Here is a 21,445-nt window from a genome sequence, read left to right as displayed (position 1 = left end):
CATTTGAGTTTCATTCATTCAAAAATTGCTGTAGTTGAGTAAAAGATTTTATAAAGTAACCTCATGTTGCTCATACAGATAAATAATTTCCTCTGTGTCATCTGCATTAACAAAGGCTTTCCCCATCCTTCATTTCTAAGAACTACTGGTGGTTGAATAAAAAGCAATTCAATTAATAATTTTAAATATTCCCCTCCATCCTAATCTTTTGTTCTACAATCTATTTTTGTTACAACAGAAAGATAAGTCCAATAGGACTCTGCTAAGCAGTTCATTTGCAACCTACCACATATTTAATTTTCATAGAGTAGCTTAAAGTATGTTAATTAGTTGGATGGGCCATCTTTGTTCCAGGGCAGAAATGTTCTTACAATTACAGTAATTGCTCAAGTCCTTGAACTGAGAAAACAAAGAAACAGTGAAAGCTATTGAATAAATCTATGTAGACAGTTTGATGGTACTTAAAATCATGATCATTTAGTATGAGAGAATTTTGATTGGTTGTACATATTCTCTTTGCCATGTGTTGAGAGTATGGGGTATCAAGAGACATATAGCATGGCATTTGTTTGTTGTAAACAACATGTATAATGGAAACACAGAGGTTTTCCAATTAGCAAAACAGGCATCAGAAATTACATTTTTATTTCATTTTCCAAATGTTGAACGTGGCTGGATAATTTAATAAATATGTACAATATATGCAATGTCATAGATATTATCCAATATAATGAGTAAAAAGCCTTTATGAGTTGCTCTGGGACAGATTGGATTGGGTCCTGAGTGAGTGGCATCCCTGTCCATGTGGGGCAGGTTTGGAACTAGGTGATCTTTCAGATCCCTGCCAACCAAAATCCTTCTGTGATTCTATGATTCCCTCAAGTAATGGTTCCTCACATGTCAGCAAACAGCAAACCTAAGTAGGATCTAAACAAGCACAGAGTCTGCTTTATTGCTTTAAAAGTCTTTTTTCTTAAAGGCCATTTATTATTTCCTGTAAAGGAATACCCTTCTGTAAGGACCCTGTGGTTGCTACTTATCAATATCATAAGACTAGAAGGAGCACGGGTGTTAGCCTGGATGTAAGTCAGAGAAACCAGTAATCACTGTTTCATTTAGGAGGTCTGCAACCTCCTCATGAAAAGAGGAGGAACTGGCTGTTTTGGTTCCAAAAGAAACCCAAAGCCGAGAGAAAGACCCTGATAGAGAAGGACAAGGCACTCCGAAGGTGAGAGGGTCAGTTTTTGTAAATACAGCACTCAGTCCACTGCACAAATGGCTCCAGATTTGGAGTTTCCTCTGCTTGTGGGATTGCCCCACTGGAGGTTTTCCAAACCTTGACCCTATATGCTCTGCCAGGGGATTAAAGGAAGCAGTTTCTGTGGTGGCACCCACTAGCCAAAATTAGTTCAAATTTTAAATATCAGGATCACTTCTGCTTCTCTAGGCATCTTTGGATATCCCACAGGAAATTAAATCAGAAATGTCTGGTAGCCTGCAGTCTGAATTTTGTATTCAGTTCTCTATTTAGTGACAGGAACTAAAAAAATCTTGTTTCACAACCAGTCTATTTTCCACCACTGAGAACAGAATGAAATATTACCACTATTTATTGAAGGTGCTAAAGGTGTTCTATTTCATACTGATATTTAATTTCTTTTGTATCTCAGAATTCACACAATTCATATTGATTCCCACTCAAAAACCATAAGGATAAATGTTAATGCATTTTTTTCTGATTCACTTGTGGGTTTCAGTCCTACAAAGCTGATATAGGATACTTCAAGTTCTCAATAGTTCAAAATCCTCTTTTGCCTTGTTTTTTTAGTAACTGCATTATTTGTGATGTGCGTTTTGATGAAACTGGGGTGACAGGCCTCCAGACACCAGACTCATCAAATTATAAAGTAATATACTGACAAATGGAAACATTTTTTTTATATTCAGTGTCCTCATCCCTGTCTTCTAGTTCTCTTTCTGCAACTCCATTCAGAACAAGAGCATTTGCTTTTCTTCCAGAAAAACAGGGAACTTGCCTCAGTAGAGATACAGCTCATTTTTGTGAGAGATGGTCCCAAACACACAGTTGTAAGCTCTTGCAGAGTGTAAAATCAATGGGAATTCAGAAAAACAAACCAAATTAAAAAACCAATCATAGAATGGCTTGGGTTGGAAGAGACCTCAAATGTCATGTATGGGCAGGGACTCATTTCACTAGACCAGATAACTCATAGATCCAATCCAGCCTGGCCTTAAATGCTATGAGGGATAGGGCATCCACAACTTCTCTGGGCAACCTGTGCCAGTGCCTCACCACTCTCACAGTAAAGAATTTCTTTCTCGTAGCTAATCTAAATCTCTCCTCTTTCAGTTTAAAGCCATTACCCCTTATCCTCTTACTACATGTCCTAGTAAAAAGTCCCTCTCCATCTTTTCTTTAGGACCCCTTTAGGTGCTGGAAGATGCTCTAAGGTCTCCCCGGAACCTTCTCTTCTCGAGGGTGAACAACCCCAATGCTCTCAACAGGTTTTCATAGGAGAGGTGCTTCAGACCTCTGATCATTTTGTGGCCTACTCTGGACTTGGTCCAGCACATTCACACCTTTCTTACATTGGGGTCGCAGAACTGGCTGCTATATTCCAGGTGGGTTCTCACCAGAGTGGAGTAGAGGGGGAGAACTATCCCAAAATCAACCTCTCCACCCTACCTTGAAAACATCACCTGTGTGTTTTGGGCACTCTCCATGCTTGCTGTAACTCACTGAAAACTGCCATCACTCTTTCCTCCATGAGTTAATTGGTTCGTGCACTTGCTTCCTAATTGCTTTTTAGTTTAATAAAGATTAAGCCTTGTCCACCTTTGAGTCAAGCAAAAATTAATTTCAGGGATCTAATTACTGCAAGGCTTGTTGATTCTGTGTATTAGTATCAGGAAAGAAGAATTCAGATTCTGTGTCTTTGACCTTATTTATCAAACAGAATTTGAGAAATGAGGTAAAGTACATTGTGTGGGGCTATCCCTTGAAATTCAGACTTCTGAGAAAGGCTGTGAGGCTTAAAACAAAGGGACTAAGTTTGACAAAGACAATGAGTGACAGCATGGGCAAGCAGAAAGGAAAGTATTTGGGACCAGCAAAATTTATACTGTCAGTGCCAGATCCTTGACTCACATGTGGTTCTCTGTAGCTGTTCCCAAGTACAATTTTTGGTATAAACTAAAGCAATAGCAACTTTATGGCCACTACAGATGTTGGAGGGCAACTAGACCAAATAGTAGGACAAAACTATTTCTTAAATCTTCTAACTTATTACTGAACCGGTATGTTCCAGTAGAGGAGAAAAATGAGAAGTTCCTGAATTTGTGTTAATAAATCTCTTTTTCTTGCACCAAACCCAATAAATAACAGTTTTGTTTCAAAAGGTAGATCATGGCCTGCCTGTGATATACTCCACCAAATTTCTCCACAGAAGTCCATGATATATTACTTCTATTTATATAAAGCATAATGTCTACTTTTGAGGCATATTAAATAGGCATGACTAAGGCAACAATTTATTATTATTTCTAATGCCCAGAGAAGATAGATAGCTCTTCCATCCTGAAAAGGCCTGAGAAACCTCTCAGTAAATCTGCAACCAAGTAATTAGAAGATTAGCCCAAGAATCTCAAATCTTCTGCTAACCTTGTTGACCATTTACTGGCTGAAGTTAGTAAATTCTTCATGATGCATAGGTGGGTGGGATTGGCAAATTACAGGGATTATCCTGTAGGTTTCCTAACCATGAAGTGTGATTTTCTCACTGTCCGATACCTGTTATTCATGTCTAACGGGGTGGGAGTGAGACAGCAAGAACTGTGATTGAATCTGCAATCACAGAAAAAGCAGTATGTAAAAGTATAACACACGTATTCCCTAACTTACTGTTGTTTATGGCCTATGTGTAGCTCAGTTCTTATAAGTAGGTAGCAAATACAGGGTTAATATTAATGAATCATTTAAATTATCAACAGTTATGACCCTAGGTTGGAAGTAGCTAAAACTGAAAATCTATTCAGTAGCACAAGGCAGCACAGTTTTATGGTTGTCACTAGACAGAATGGAGCTCTTGAGCTCATATGTGAAGCCTTATTGCTATTATACTGACCGGAAAACATATCAGTTTTGTAAACTGACAGAGGAATCAGAGGAAGTCGTGTAGAAATGAAATTAAGAAGTTAGAGTTCTACTGCAGATTTAGCCCCTGCTTAAAGGAACTCTGCTACACCTACGCATGGGCACCGACAGCGGCACTTCCACAGAGACTCATCCCGTCTCTGAACATCCAACAGGCCTTGTTCCTCTTCTCTCAGCTACTACTTTTTCTACTACATTTTCCCATCTCAACAATCAAAAGTGTCACTCTTCTTCTTTGTCCTCTGTTTTCCTCAATGTTTATTCAGACATGCACAGTTCCCTCCTTCCTTAAAATCTGTTTGTGATCCTAGTCAGGACCTGGATCTCTGCTGTGTATAAATGCATTTCTCTTTCAGTCTTTCTTCTCACTGTTAGTCAAGGCAAGCTATGTGCTGTCCAAGTAAGAAGCAAACGCAAGAGCTGAATGTTCGTTTGAACAGGCTGATGTGACTCAATTTCCTTTTGTACTCAAATAAAAAAATGAACCTAAAACCTACATTACAGGACTGAGTCAAGTTTTGAGTGATTTTTTTTTTTAATTTTTTAAAAATTTAATAGAAGAACATGAAGATGAAATGTTAGCACACTGAGCAAATTCAACATACAAGCTTCAAGAGATGTTTCAAGGAAAAAGAGAGTCAGAGGTACGAAAACATCAAGAAGTTCAGTTTCTGACCTCCAGCCGTTTTGGTGTCAGCCAACAGCACTGTCCCCAAGGTGACAAGAGAATTATCTATGCAACACCTTTGCTGGGTTTTGACCTTATTTTACATCCAAAGAGCTCAGACTGGACTCATCAAGGAAAGAGAGTGCTCAAAGCTCTTGTTCTCAGAGTCTGATTCAGCTCTTTCTGGAGTGCCGGCATTTGAGACCCTTTGAGGAAAGCAATTTCTTCAAGTCTCCCCTTGATTATTGGTGTTTCAAGTTTTGTGGATCCCTTCAAGTCTTGTGGTCAGAGCACAAGGCAGCAGGCATTTCCCTATTTCACCCAGAGGCTGTGGGTGTAGTTTCATGATCATTCTAACCCAGGGGAACCAGCAGTGCCTGGCACCCAGGCTGTTTTCTGCCTTCCTGTGCATTTCTGCAGAACCAGTGGATCATTCTGCCATCCAACCACCATCGCTACAATGTCAGGCAGCAGCCTGTCCTTATGTGGGAATAAGTGATGCTGGAACCATACCTGGTGAGTACCATTATCCATGCAGCTGTTATTCTCTAGTGCTCTGATGGAACAACTGCACAGCTCCTTTACTGCAAACATGCAATTATGTGGAGCATCCAAAATGGTCATCCCTCCTGTTCTGAATCCTAGTCTAGATGAAATGGTAACTGTTCTCTCAAAGTTTTCAGAGTTTATCCAGAGGCTATCTCACAGACCACAGACTACTGTTTGTACATTCGTTCTCACACTCACAGCCCTTCCTGTTTCTCTTACTGAGTTTTTTTTTTTTAGTCTTTGTATCTCTTTGCTTCTATCTCTTTACTTCTCTTTCACATCTTATTCTTCCTAACACTGTAATTAGTATGAAAGCAGCCTCTCAGAGGGAATCATCCTCTCATCCACAGAAGAGGATGTCTTCATGATGGCAGGAGCAATATTATTTCAGCCCTGTTGGAATATTGGTTTTATATTATTGCTCACAAAACCTTATGTTTTGCCTACAAAGTTTGAGTAGTGATGACTCTGACTGGTCTACTTTTTTCCCCCCCCCCCAACTGTAGTTGAAAAGTAAACTGGATTAACATTTTTCTGTTTCATTTCTGGTCAAGAAACTGTTTATTAATGTCTCTAGAAGAGGCTGGATTCAAAGCTTTCCTTTTTACTGAGCTACCTTATACTAATGATATGGTTTGGGGTCAGCATCCATGTCGGTGGTTCAGGCATCATTTTCAAGGCCCAGTGGCCTTTTTACATCTTTTATTACCAGCAGGAACTCTTAAGTTGCTTTCTATATATGTCTGCAGCTTATTTTACTTACAGTATTTAAACAGTGAGTAATCTCTGAATTCCTGAAGATCTAATAACATGTTAGAGTGAAATTTTCTGTTAACTCTGCTACACACTGTTATTCTGGCACACTTAGCTTAACTATTAAACATAAAACAATCTTAGGGGGCAGGTGCACACATAAGGAAAAAGTCCTTTGCTCAGCTGTGTATTTCTTCTCTTGATCAGTGGCACTTTTTACTTGTTTAGCAGCAAAACACAGTAACTTGTGGTAGTTGTATGGGCTCACTGCCCATCTGAGCTTTAACATTGACAAAATTGTGGGCAGCAGTCCTGACTACATCTGTGGGTCTGTACGGGTCCAAGCACAACGATGGTCTCTGACAGCTCAACAGCTTTTCAGCAGTTCTCTCTGCGTGACCAAAAGAACATTATATCTTGAATGTATGAGATTACTATCACAGCGAAGTAAGAAGAAAGGCTTTTTGCTTCCTGTATGTGGGCTGGGAAAACCCTCAGCCATTCTCAGTCAAACACTAATACCAAATGCTCTTTTTTCACGCTGGTTATGACATTTACTATAGCTGTGTGAAATTGCAAAGGCCGAAGTCACAAAAATAAGAGATTATAAGGTAAATTTCAAATATTTTATTTCTATAAACAGTGAAAAAAATGTAGTCTGTTTCTGAGTGATATAATATGTAGGCATTAAATCATAATTATGATGTGTGGAACAGCAAAAAGATTGTACCTTCTTAAAGCCACTTTGAAATATTAGCAATACACATTGGAAAATTAATTTCCTTGTAAAACTTTCGTTATAGCAAAGTTTCTGGGGAAGCAAATTTCTCATGCTTGTCTCTGGAATATCAGGTGGGTATACAATTTTAAACATTTAAATGCTTCTAAGGTCATGCATTTTAAAGGGAAGTAAACAGAAACGTTTATATCAGACTTGGCTTTCTAAAGATGCTTTGCCTGATGCTTCATAAATAAGAAGTTTCTCTGAAAATGCTTTGCAGTTGCAGTCTACCACTTTACAGATGAGTGCAATAGAATTAAAAATTACCTATTAAAACAAGTTTATTGATTTTGAACTTCAAAGGAATCAGAGAGAAGACGCTGCTTTTTTAAGATATGATTTTTCAACTCTTACTTTGTTCTTTCAAAACTCTTTTTAGGATAAGGACATATTTCACTAGCAAAGTATGTATATACCCTGCATGTTCTCCCCATATACTTGTACAGAAATCTGTATGCAAGCCCAAACAACTGAACAGTCCACATTTTGCCTTAAATCTAAATAAGAATGTAGCTTTTTGTGGCTAGTTTCAACAAGAGCCAAAAGTATTATATCTTTCAGAAGATCATTCTTAAGTTCTAGCTTTTATCACTATGGTCGAGTAGCTCAGGTGAAACTCTGTAGCAGAAATATTTGGAGCTGAAGCAAGAAGAAATTGAATTTTCATCTGTAGATCTTTATTTTCAATTTGCTCTATGTATCTAGAAAGAAACTGCTACTACCGTATGGGTGTTCAGCACCCAACCAGCAAGCTGCTAAAAAGATGGCTCAAGTCTTGTCATAGAATATGTTCACATGATAAGTACAACCTCTTCACATTTCAGTATTTTCCCACCTTCAGTTTTAGTTTTATAACATGAGTGCAGATTAAGCTTGCATGATTTACACACAGACAGTGTCTTGGCTAGTTCTGAACCTAAATGGCTGAATCTAGAGGCAAATTACTGAAAAAAAAATCCTAGAATGCAGTTTAGTAAAATCTAATTCATAATTATGTAAAATGTGTTTTTCACACTGACAGGCATGGGTTATTGCTGTCATATGCAGTATGACAACAATTATAAGGTTGTATACTACACAGAATGATAATTTCAAATACAATTCAAACTGTAACATTCCACAGTTGGTGATAAAGGAAGCAATGAAGAAAATGTGTCACTTCTATTTTTCATTTTCAGTAACCTTCAAAAGAAGAGTTTAGGAGGATGCCTAACAGCAACATAACCCAGCAGAATCATTCCTCCAGTGACACGCTTCTGGACACCTCAGAGGAGCTCTGCACAGTTCTCATAGTCCTGTACATCATCAACTTGGCTGGCGGCACCCTTGGGATCATCATGATGTCCCGTCAGTTGTTCCAAAGGAGATCACAATCTGTGATGACCATTATCATCATCAACCTCCTGGTGCTGCACACCTTTATGCTGCTCAGCATCCCCTTTCGCCTCAGCTATTACATTTTGTGGGAGTGGAAGTTCGGGTGGTTTGCCTGCAGGCTGACGAGTGCCATCATCTACCTGCACATGTACACCACGTTCGTGTTTTACATGGCTATCATCGTAGTCCGCCTCTTCCGGCTCGAGTTTAGGAAGTGCTACACTACAGCCTGGATGGGTGCTGTCTGGCTGACGGGAGTGCTGGTCATCACACCTGTTTTTCTCTCATACTATGGCACCTCTAAGACATACCACCCCTCCAAATGCTTTCAGTTCCACAGGGAGATGCAAGAGCCCTACATGGTGATCGCAAACTACTGCTTGATCGGGATTTTGGTGGCAGTTTGTGCTGTGCTCACAGTAATCCAGCTGACGGTGATCTGTAGACTGGCTGTGAAATACTGGCCTGACATTAACTCTCACGTGGAATTCAGGGCTCAGGCAAAGAGTTTCTTCTTCATCTTGATAACATTAGTCTGCTTTATGCCTCATCATGTATTCAGAGTATATTATATCCAAAACTACCACCTTGATAAAGACCATAAACTGCTCACGTACAATGAAATTTTTTTGGCTTTAACAACAATGTGCTGCTTGGATATGTTGTGCTTCATAGCAGGGATAGCCCACTAAACTGTGAACTACCAGGAAATCCAGTTGCAGTGTGTCAATACTGGTTTTTGGCAGAAATAAAACTGTGTAGCTTGCACAAGCTGTTTTTTTATCTTTTCTCTTTAAGGCAAACACAAGTTTTACCCAACACTTTGTCCTGTGTCATGCCCTGAAGCTTCACTAAGATCTTCCTCAGCTGCCCTTCTCTAGCAATGACAGGAAAAGTATCCATTCCTTTGTATTTTTTCCTCAGAATGTCTCAGTAACGACAACCTACAGTGATCAATAAGTTGTCTACTCTGAAGGTGTAACAACTTCTGTCAGTTGTGATACTGAAGGGAAGAGATGGAAGAAATAAATTCATTTACAGGACATTTATACTAGTGTTTTTTAGATAGCAAGGACATAAAATCTATTCAAATGAGAAGTATTCACAGAATTGGTAAGGTTGGAAGCGACTACAGTGAGTCATTTGGTCCAAACTCTCTGCTCAAGCAGGATCATCCCAGAGCACATTGCACAGGATTGTGTCCAGAAGGTTCTTGAATATCTCCAGTGACCAAGACTCCACAACCTCTCTGGGCAATCTGTTGCAGTGCTCGGTCATCTGCACAAGAAAGTTCTTGCTCATATTCAGGTGGAACTTCCTGTGCATCAGTTTCTTCCTCATATCTCTTGTCTATTGCTTGGCACCACCAAGAAGAGCTTGGCTCTATCCTCTTGTTACCCTGCTTTCAGATACTTATAGACATTGATGAGAGCCCCACTCAGTTGTCTCTTCTTGGAGTTGAACAGGCTCAGCTCTCTCAGCCTTTCTTATAAGAGATGCTGAGATGGTCCAGTGGAGGACTAGAGGTGCTCATCTTCACAGCCCTTTGCTGGACCTGCTCCAGGAGCTCCATGTCTCTGTTGTACTGAGGAGCCCAGAACTGGACACAACATTCCAGATGTGGCCTCACTAGGGCTGAGTAGAGGTGCAGGTTCACCTCCCTCGCCCTGCTGTCAATGTTCTTTGTAATGCGCCCTAGGACACCATTGGCGTTCTTGGCCACAAGGGCACGCTGCTGGCTCATGAACAGCTTTTTGCCCAGCAGGACACCCTGCTCCTTCTCCACAGAGCTGCTTTGTGTCAGGTCAGCCCTGAGCCTGTGCTGGTGCATGGGATTACTTTTGCCCAGGTGCAAGACCCTGAATTTGTTGAGTTTCAGAAGGTTCCTCTCTGCTCATCTCTCCAACCTGTTGAGGTCCCTCTGAAGGGTTGCACAGCACTCTGGGGTATTGGCCCCTCCTATCAGCTTTGTGTCACCAGCAGACTTGCTGAGGAGGCATCTGTCCCTTCATCCAAGTCATTGATGAACAAGTTAAACAATGCTGGACCCAGTATTGAACCTTGGGAGACACCACTATTGGGAGGCCTCCAGCTAGACCCTGTGCCACTGATTATGACCGTCTGGGATCTGCCATTCAATCCGTTCTTAATCCACCTCACCTAAGTAAATTCTCAATCCACTAATCTAACCCACACTTTAAACAGAGTAGTAGCATATCTCAGCATAATCTTTTTTTCCTAAATTATACGTAATGTTTATTAAATGAAATTATATGAAAACTTATCATTATCACAACTTCACCTTTACTTGTTTCATTCAAAAGCCACAAGCAGCTCACTGAATTATGATAATTATGTATTTAGAGTGAATGAGACCAGAACAGGCCACAGGATTCAAAACTGCCTTATATCACTCTTCCATCATGACTGGATCTGTGGCTGTTATCCCTTGGTCCATTGTGACCAAAGAAATACAAGTTGCTTTGGTTCCATAACTGGATCTGGAATTTCAGTTGAGGGGTCTGATCCTCTACTGAAGGATCAGACACTGTCTAGGAGAGGGAAATATTTTATCAACCTTCAAAAAACTTTGATGTCTGGTCGCTTTCAGCTACCTGTTGATTTATTTTCAGATGCCATATTTTTTCCATTTACACATGTAACAGAAACCAGAACCAGAATAAACTTACTGAAGAGTGTTTAATCTGGTCAACGTATATTCATCTGTGTACACAAACGTGTACTGGAGTACACATTTTCTCCATTAAGCAGATTATATTCTTTGGGAATTACATCCATTCTGGGAATCTCTGTTTTATCTTCATATGATTTACAGGTTCTTTTTAATGATTCATTCTTCCTGCTCTGCTTGGTGCAGAAGGTCTCTAAACTTTCTGCCAAAGGCCCCACTGTCATTTGCTGCATCCCAGCATCTTGAGGACAGATTTCTCCCACCCCAGACTCCTATGAGTCACACAAGGGTATGCTTACTCCTTCACAGCCCCATAAATTTCCATAATTTTAGTCTGGCAATCTTTGATACAGAAAGTGCTATGATCCCTGGATTCACACAGATTAAATATTGATTTGGGACGTTTATAAAGTACACTTATAAAGCAATGCTACTGATATCTCAGATTGATGACATTTCTTTGAATGAAAGAGCTTACATTTATTCTGTCAATCCTGAATAATTGGTTGCCTTGACATTTCCATAAAAATCTTTGTTGAAATCTTGTGATGGTTTCAGATTCCTTTCTGCCTCTTTTAAAAGATGTGAGGTGTCCAGGGTCCAAAAGCAAGCCCTCTGAAGTCTTCTGAATATCCTGCCCTTATGGCTTCCTCTAATGTTACCAGATCTACTCCTGCTCATAAACCAGTTTGATCAGCCCATGATTTTCAAAGGTGGCAGCTAGATGTATGATACAGTACAACAGAGATGAAGTGCAAAGAGGTTTTAAAGTTGGATATACCAAAGCACTTAGGAAAACTGGCAAAGCTGTGGATGGTGCAACAAGTACATTATTTTCCCCTTACTGTACTCCTGTGGCTAAATAAAAAATCTGTCTCTTGAAGAAGTGTTCTGTGTCACTGCCTATTCTCACTGACCAGTGATTTCAAGGTGACTCACCGGGTAAAGATCAGAGTCATCTGACATTGCTTGTCAGTCTGCTGGTAATCGACCAGTCCACCATAATGGTGTGCAAGTTTGGGAGAGAAAAAGGGAAATTACATGCATGTCCTCAGCCATGGTAACAAATTATGACTTGGTGGCCTTGCCCTTGGCTATTGCCTGAAGTTTCTTACCTGTGCCTGGCTGTGCACCTTGCTGAAATAACCCTGACCCACTGATGACTTCCTGGAATGATGCTGAAGCTGTGTTGCCCATCACAGCTGTCTGGCAACCACTGGCTGCTGGCTGGCACTGGACCTGCTCTGTTTGCCTTGCTTGAGTGCTGCAGAACTGCACATGGCACTAAGTCTGGCTGGGACGGAATGAACTTGCACAGCATCAGGGCTTTCTCTCTTTCCCAGTCTGCCCCACAGTGAATAGGCTGGGGTTAGACAAGATAATGGGAGAGAGCACAGGTGAGGCAACTCACCTGAAGGAATATTCTATATCATATGATGTTGTGTATGGCAATGCAAAGTGAGGTAGCAGAAGAAGATGGAAGGGGATTGACTTCTTTGGTGACTGTTGCTCAGAGACTGGCTGGACACTGATCTACTTGTGGGAGATAATAAGTGATTTCTGGCCTGTTATTTGTTTGGGATTTTTTTCTCTTCCCTTCACCTATTAAACTGTCTGCAGCTCAACTCCTGAATTTTGATTTTGCTCTTCATATTCTTTCCCTCATCCTGCTGGGGGTGGAGGGACGGGGAGAGCGGTAGTGTGGGTGCTCAGCTGCTGGCCAGGCCCAGCCCACCAGCCACCACCTTCCTTTGCCAGAAAATTGGATGTAGCTGAAATTTGATCTATGATACTTCATTCTTGCACCCACAGCCACCCAACCTCTATTATTAATCATTGCAATGATTGTATGGAAAGTGAAGTGCAGCTTCAACTTCTTCTTACAGTTAATAAAAATGACAAGATAATTCGCACCAAAGCTCCACATAGAACTTCATTCTAGTGCTTACTGTACCATCCAGATCATCCTCACTCCTTCTTCCACCCAATAGTCACTTTCTTTAACACTATCCATGAACCACACTCCTCTCTGCCTCTTTGCCTTCACCCCTGATTTGTCTTTCCTGCATTTTAATCTAAGCTTCTTTTCTTTTTCTTTTTCTTTTTCTTTTTCTTTCTTTTTCTTTTTCTTTTTCTTTTTCTTTTTCTTTTTCTTTTTCTTTTTCTTTTTCTTTTTCTTTTTCTTTTCCTTTTTCTTTTTCTTTTTCTTTTTCTTTTTCTTTTTCTTTTTTTTTTATACTTAACCATTTTCTCTCTACCTAATCTCACTGACTAGGGTTCAGCCATGTGAGGTCAAACCACTCATTGGTGTCACTATGGTCCTCTTACTTCAGAGGATAATGGATTGAGCACTGATGTCAGTATTACTACATCTAAGACTCAAAGTGATAGAGATAAGCTCTATTCAATAACCAGTCCCCCCCTAAGATCTGGAAACACTCTGAAAACTGGTTAAACCAGAAAATTATCACTCTTCAGAAGGATGGTCTGAGAAATAAATTCTGAAAGGACAACAGTATTAAGCTCAGATTGTAGAGTACTGTTCTTGCTATGAATTATGTAATGACACATCCCCTGGAAAACAGTTAAAAACGGTTGGTTTGAATGCCATTAACAGGATCCAAGTAATTCTGGAGATAATGATACACGTTAATAATTGCTTTCATGTTAAATGAATATGTAAAATTATAAGCCATTTAGTCATCCCATTCATTTTTAATGTTATCAAATGAACACTGGGAAAATCCCCAGACATCCTGGAGCAAAGAAAATCAAACTGCTAAATGTATCTTCTGTCGTCGTTCTCTGCATGAAGTTCTACATAAAGAGAGCAGGCAAGCAAACCAAAACCAAAATCCCATTTGTATCCCTGACTTCCCAAGTTAGTTTGATAACAGAAAGCTTTAGGTGGAGCAAGAGGATTCGTGCTCCATCAAAAATTGCCATCAAAAATGAGTGTGCTCACTGCTGTCACAGCTACAGTGCTACTATAGATGGCCTGTTTCTACCTAACATGGGCATATCCTTTTCAGCAGTGCTGAGGGTGATGCACAAGAGGCACATCTTTCTTAATACATACTTCCTAGTATCTGGAAAATCAATGCTTTAAATAAAATCTCTGTTTGCTTCCGATGCATCTGTTCCTTGTGCCTGCTTATATAGAAAGGTCATACTGATGATGCTGTCAGACAGGCAATGCAAGCAAGCAGAAGGAACAGATGCATTAGGAGGAAACAAAAGTACAATCCTACTCCCTTTTTTTTCTTCTCCACTCAAGCAATGACATTCTGAGCACTAACAGATATTGGTGGGGAAAAAGAAAGGATGAGCCAAGTAATGCTATTTGCTTCAGATGGCTCAGGCTGCCCAACCCATACATAGTAGGAAGATCATTACAATTTACAAAATCCCATTCTACTGTCTGCAGTATCTGAAGCTCATTGCCTGCACAGATAAGAAGTGTGAACTAAAGAAAGTGACCTGTGAGAGTTCACCAGAAGAATCAAGTGTGGGGATGGCACACTTGCAGAGTGTGTGTGGGATACAGACAGACCAACTTTGTCTCCATGAATAATGAAATTGTTCACTTCATGTACTCTGCCCAGAATTCAGAGTTAAAGGTGTCATCTATCTTGTATTTTCACTGTTTGAGTCTGAACCTCTTCAGTTCTTCTACTCTATCCAGATACCCTGCCATGAAGAGATCAGTCCCCAAGCCTAGGACTCGTGTATCATGCTGTCCCTGTTCTGAACAGCAATTGTAATTAACTATCACTTTATTTTTTCTGTGGCAATCCTAAACATAAAAACATACTACATCCCTGCCTTTTCTCATATACGCTCCAGTTTGGGGTTTTGAGTGCCCCTGTGAGCTACAGAGCAACTATCTGGCAACTATCAAAGCAGAACCACATGTGGCTAAACTTACGAAAGAAATCGAAAATTAGTTTATCTGTAAGAACATGGATGAAAACATTGCAGAAAAGCTGCAGGAGGGCATCATTTGTAGCAATGATTGTTATACAGAGAGTAAGTATCAGACAAAGTCAAACCCAGAGAAATCATGAAAAAAATAATGAAAGAAAAAAAAAAAGCTACAAATGACCAGCAAAAAACCCCCTACAATTTCTTCATGTCCTTTTTACTATATTATTTTAAACTGTCATTGAAGAGCCACATATTAAATCCATCGTAAGTCAAGACCAGGCATTGTCACGCAAAGGCTGTGGCATAAACTGTACAGAGACATCTTGTTCATCAGCTGACAGTTTTGTGACCAGGCTGACAATCAAAGGGCAAAAACCATCACTCAGGAGGAAAATGTTGATGTATAAAATAAAAGAGATGCATCACTGAAACTGTGCAGCGTAATGGCAAGTTAATAGCAAAAAATATAATTTTTGAATGCAGCCATGGTGATGTTATTGCTTATGGTCATCTACTCCTTGTCATAAACTCAACAGAACAACAGGCAAGAGAAGGAGCTGCAGTGAGCTGCTTCAGTTCTTCCTCAGTTGTAGTAAGATTTCTTGTGCTGAAAAGTTAGAGACTACAAACTCTTTGGAGTTCTAGGGAAGAAAGAGAAAAAATGTGACACGCAAAGTCATGTGCATTCAGCAACCCCATTTCTGAATTTTTAGACTCCATGGCTTCCGCTTGAACTCTTGAGAGGATTAATATTTTGATTCACCTAACATGCTCCCAGTGAATTTCAGGAACTTCTTTCCAAAAGCGTGTGAAGTCCTCAGCAAATACTCTCATCTGTGCACTCAGTGAAATCAGCTCCTTGGCAGCCTGGTCTTTCTTCCTTGTGCTTCTTAGCTGTCTCTCTCTGCTTCAGACCCTCAAGCACACCACTTGGGACTGAGACGGCATCCCTTCTTGGAGGGGCTCTCCCACTACAAGTAGATGTGTATGATCATTTATGGAAAACAACACTGGAGCAAAGAGGTATGTGTAGAAACACACTAGCTGGTGAATGTTGCCAGTGAAGCATTGGACTTGCACACAGCAGAAGAGGAGAAATTGGGCTCCAGATGAAGTAATTTTCTTTCTGCCAAGGAAAGATATGTTAGGGGTTCTCAGTGCCTTAGTGCTAACAAGAAAGTAGCTGCCTGCTTTTAGGTCCTGGCAAGGAAGGAGAGAGATGATGAATGTTTCAAAGGAAAGAAAGCTGCAAGAGACAGGCTAGAAGACATTTGACTTTAGTGATTCTTTCATTCATGATTTTTCTAGAATACTTGGAAAGGTTGATTTGTGCTATCCAAAACACAGTACCATTTCATAAGCACAATGTAAGTTCTAAAACTCCATAGAAATAAATTGTGTTAATCGAGAAAGAAATTTTTGAAAAACCAGAACCTTTATATGATATTAAACAATAGCATAAAATACATTCTGCTTTCATGTCATACTCTGCCTGGCAGAAGTGTCAAACTCAGTGAGACATCTTACATTAGTCTAGCAGTACAGTTTACTCAAAGATGTGATAAACAATTCTTCAGCCATATTTTTTAATAAATCCTCTTCCTGTAGTGGATTCTTCCTCTTTCATTTTCATATTCTCTATCTGTGGAAACCCCCTTTAAAATGTTGCATTATGAAAACGGGCAGCTGAAAAGGGTTCCCACTGGAAAAAAAGGCTGTAAATAATGGGGAATTTTCACAGGCTTCACATTTTCTTTTCTCCCTGGCATTATTATAGCACTGTCCTTTCCTAAAGCTTAACCTAACCAGGTGACTGTGTGTGTATTGTGGAGCCAACGAAGGAACAAATTCAGAGAGACGTTTTTCCACAACAAGGAACACCAAGATACTGCTCCTAGTGTCTCTCTCACTGTCCTCTGGCTCTGCTGTGAAAGCACAAAATGTCAGGGCACAGGCTGGTGGTGCCTGTCCCATAAACAAGACTGTGCAACATAAGTCACCAGGCACTATCCTGCTTTAGCTCTACTGCTTCCCTCTATAGTTACCCTAAAAACATTCCTATCTGAAAAAAGGCACTTTTGCTAACTGTTAATAACCTTTTCCCCTAACCTATAGAACTCTTCAAAAGGAGAAATATAATTTCAGACAAATGGCACTTGAAAACCAACAGTCTTTTTTATCTCAAACTTCCTCCTTCCCTTGAAATTTTACCTTCTAACTCCCTGAGAAGAGTAACAGCAGCAGAAATTACAACTGGATTAGTTAAAACTTTTTAAAATTTCAGGTTGATGAACAAAATATCTCTGTACAACTTATGTTCCACCTTTTGTGCTACAACAGAGGGTCACAATTTATGAGTTACTGTTTGTGTGGATTAGCCCCGGCTGGCAACTAAGTACCACACAGCTCACTCATCTCGCTCCCCTCACCTCCCCGGTGGGGTGGGGAGGAGAATTAGAAAAAAGGCAAAACTTGTGGGATAAGAGCAGTTCAATAGTTAAAATAAAGCATAACAATAGTACTAATGATACTAATGGTGATAATAAAATAATAATTGTAATGAAAAGGGGAAAGAGTAATAACACCTAAGAAAAACAAACAATGCACAAATGTGCATCCCATTCCCCAGCAGCAGGCAGAGGGCTTTTGCCCAACTTCTCCCAGTTTATGTACAAATTGAATATGATAGTCTGTGACATGGAATATCCCTTTGGCCAGTTCAGGTCAGCTGTCTTAGTCATGCTCATTCCTGGCATCATATGAACCTCCTAAGTGGCAGAGCATGAGACACTAAAAAGTCCTTGACTTAGTGCTGCTCAGCAACAACCAAAACATCAGTGTGTTATCATCATTATTTTCATCCTGAATTCAACACACAGCATGGGACTAGCTACTAAGGAGAAAATTAACTCTATCCCAGCTGAAACCATGGATTTGGTGTGTGGTTCTTCAGCAATACCTGAATGTATTTGTAGGTAGCTCTTACTCCCTTTAAGGAATGAGTGGTTTGGTATCAGACAGCATATGGTGTACCTCTTTGTTGTGTGTTTTCTTTTCATCTGTTTGGTGAAATACTGGTTTTATGTTAGTGGGTGGAAAAACTAACTTACCAAGCACGATAAAGTTCAATGTAATTTTTTCAGGTTTCTAGACTTGAGCTCGTCTGGTGTTGATGACCCTAATGCTTGACTTACTTGACTTATTGCCTACTAAGTTCTGTCATGAGGAGGCTAGAGAGTATAGGTTTTGAGAACCACTGCCTTAAACCAAAGTTATAGTGTGACTGCAATCACTTTTCAGAAGATATGAACAGCTTTAAAGCTTATTTGGGTAACAAAAACTCTTACACATCCTGGTGTCTGACTACAGATGTGTCATCTGCAGTTTAAGAAGGGTCCCACCATGCAACCAACTCGACCCAAAAGCTTTGTACTAAGACTCATATCACATGTATGGAATGGACACAGCCCACAGACTCACAAGACAATCTTTGTGCCAAAGCAGGGGATTTTTGTTGAAATATCTGAACAATCTTGATGTTGGCTTCCTCTGACAGCACAGTCTGACTTGGGAAATAATCTCACAACAGTAGTATCTGCATGAGAAGCACTAGAGCAAGATTAGAACTACATAGAGGAAGGAACTCTTAGAGATCTGCAGAATGGAGACTACAACAACAATAAAACCTTGTGTTTTATAAAAGTGAAATAGCTCAATTGCAAAACTCAATCCACTATATGTCAAGATAAAACAATGCAAGGGAGAATGGAAAAAGAAGAAAATGGTCTAACTCATAACCATTTGCTTATTTATTATTTAAAATGACAAAAAAAGTTTAGAGAGAACAAGAGAGAAATAGATAAAAAGACAAAGAAACAAAAGAGGCAGCTCAAAAAGATGTCTCTGAAGTAAGGTAACAGAAAGTAACAAAATGTGATGGGTTAAAGATAAACAACCATTGCTGTCTGACAAATTGAGATGACTGAAAGATGAAATGCTAGGGAGAGATTAAAGACATTTTTAGGAGAGTCTTCATAGACCAAAACCATGGATTGCACTTACAGAGGTTGAATTGACTGAAATCACCCCAAATCAGAATATCTCTAACATTAAGTATAATGATATCAAATTCTATTAGTTTTGTTGTAGAATTTTCTCTTACTAGTGCTCACAGAGCTTGAAAAGGAATTCAATTAAAAAGAAATGCTTTTCTCTCATTATCAGACAGAATAAAATCTGTTTAATCAGATCTTGTCTGATCAGAGAGAATAATAATCTAGTATGAAAGTAATGCATCATCCTCTACACCTACTTCTGCAGTGGTAGGCTCCTCATGAAATAGCTCCAGGGAAAAAGCTCTCAGCTCACCTCTGTTCCTGCATACCCACAATGCATGAGCCAACGGGATTCTGATCAAAGCATCCTGGTTTTTCTGCCAGCGGATAACAGGCTGTCAACGACTGAACAGTCCCCTTGTGTTGATGTTTCTCTGAGCAGCTGCCATTAGAGAAGGCTACAGCTGAAGTGGCATGGAGGCACTTCCACCCTAGACAGCAGTGTCACTTTGTAATCCAGATATGGGGTGCAGTGATGCACCTGGGATACCCCTGTCTGGGGGATTTGTGGTACAGGAACAAAGCGAGAAGTAAGGGCCTTGGATGTTGCCTGACTTAAACACCTCATAGGTGCAGGTTCTGCCAGGCATCAGTCTGTAAAACCATGATCCTTGGACTTTAGAAACACCCTTCTAGCACACAGCTAGGTAAGCTAGAGCTTGATGTCTTTTGCTGAATGTTTATAAGTTTATAAGCTGGAAGAGAGTCCACAGGGCTTCCCATCTTTAAAATCTACACAAAACTGCAATCCAGCAAGTTTTGGATCATCAACTCTTCCTGCAAAATCAGAAGAGAACATCTACCATTGCTTAGCACTAAGGGTAAACCCCAGCCTTTGTTTTCTGGTGAGTAATATCCTTGCAGTAGGAGTATTTCACGAAGTGCTGCCAGCTGGCCAGTGGAACTTGGCTGGGCACTTGTTCCTGTGAAGCAGGGCAGTGGGAATATGAATGTATGATCAGCTAGCAGAACCAACAAAACACACTTTCACAGAGTTAAATGAGATGGATGCTAGCCAGTCAGAAAAATAATTATGTGAATGCATATTAAAAAATATGGTAAGACTTCAAGCAGTTGAAATATACCATTAATCTACCTGGTAAACTGAGAAACCCTTTCTACACGGATTTAGAAAAGGCCCTGGTAGAATATCTCAAATAGGCCAGACAATGGCTCAAGCACCCAGTTTGGCAGTCACTAAATGACTGTTTTAACTGCTCTGGGGAATGCCTCTTGAAACCTGTATAAGCTTTCAGAGGAAAGAACTCATTAACCTCCAAACTGACATGTAATTGTTCCACAACACAAAACCATAGGAATGTCCTGTCACTCTGTGATTCATTACTCTTAAAGGGACCATGCTACTACATGTCCTCAGATAAACCAGTGGGCATCATGGAAATGCACACAAAAAAAGATTTTCCAGGACACTCAATGAAATTAACAATGCAGACTTTTTTACTGGATTAGCACTGCTTATCCCTGTCCGTCAGAGTTGTAGAGAACTCCCCCTTTTCTCTAACCAAACTCTAGCCATATCTTGTGTTGTGTAACAGCATTGCAAGAGTAGTTTACTTCTAAATGATATGAGGAAAATGAACATTATTAGGTATGGATATGTGCAGCATTTATACCACAGTGCTGTGCCTTGTACAGCTCCTGACTGGCTCAGTATGAACCAAAGCCTGAGCAATTCTGGCTGCATGATTGTCCTGTTCCAGCAATAGGAATAAGGGACCAGTAATAACCCATGTCCTATTCTGTTGCACTTAATTTTTCCTGTCTAATGCTTAGAGCTCCTCTTCCTGTCCATCAAAATGCCAGGACCCAGTAGAGATCCTCTACATGTGAAGTTGTCATGTCTCGGAAATGATGCATACATCTGGAAAGAAGTAAGGCATTGTAAGTCAGTAAATGACTTTGCCAGTGCCTGTACTGAGGTGGAGAAGTTTTGCCCACTCCCCACTGAATGTTCAGGGAAAATAGACATTTTGTAAGACTGTTCACTATGGCTAAAACATAGGTGCAAACTGAGTGTACTGGAACTCATGTCCTCTGCATCAGGAAGGAAGTGATCAGCAGGTCTGCGTGATAAGTGTGCTGGTGTCAGCAAAGACTAAATGGCACAAACAATTAACAGAGCTTATCTCACTGACTCCCAAGACACTGATGCAGTTTACTTGCAAGAACAAAATCCCGATTTTCATCGTGGAGAAAGAATCATTTCAGAACTCTCTGAAAGCTACACAGAAATGCCTACCAGCAAATTCTCACTGGGAACTGAAATCCCAGAGTTTCACACAGCAACCCTGTCAGTCCTTGACTTTAGCTTCTTTTCGTACTTTCACATATAGTAGCCAGCAGCTATGGACCTACCTGTGGCAGAAATGGTTGATTACTTGCTTGTGAC

General features: G+C 40.1%; 1 protein-coding gene across 1 annotated transcript; it reads left to right on the top strand.

Annotated features, from left to right (window-relative positions):
• The first annotated feature begins 5,273 nt into the window (after positions 1-5,273).
• On the top strand, positions 5,274-8,993 carry LOC126644565 (probable G-protein coupled receptor 141). The gene is made up of 2 exons (XM_050324081.1): positions 5,274-5,357; positions 8,103-8,993. Exon 2 carries the CDS (start codon positions 8,130-8,132, stop codon positions 8,991-8,993), a length of 864 nt encoding a protein of 287 aa, XP_050180038.1. The 5' UTR covers positions 5,274-5,357; positions 8,103-8,129.
• The last annotated feature ends 12,452 nt before the right edge of the window (positions 8,994-21,445 follow it).

The sequence above is a fragment of the Myiozetetes cayanensis genome, unplaced genomic scaffold, assembly GCF_022539395.1.
Source record: "Myiozetetes cayanensis isolate MyiCay16 unplaced genomic scaffold, myiCay2020 scf1, whole genome shotgun sequence".
Lineage (NCBI taxonomy): Eukaryota > Metazoa > Chordata > Aves > Passeriformes > Tyrannidae > Myiozetetes > Myiozetetes cayanensis.
This window is presented reverse-complemented; position numbering and strand designations above follow the sequence as displayed.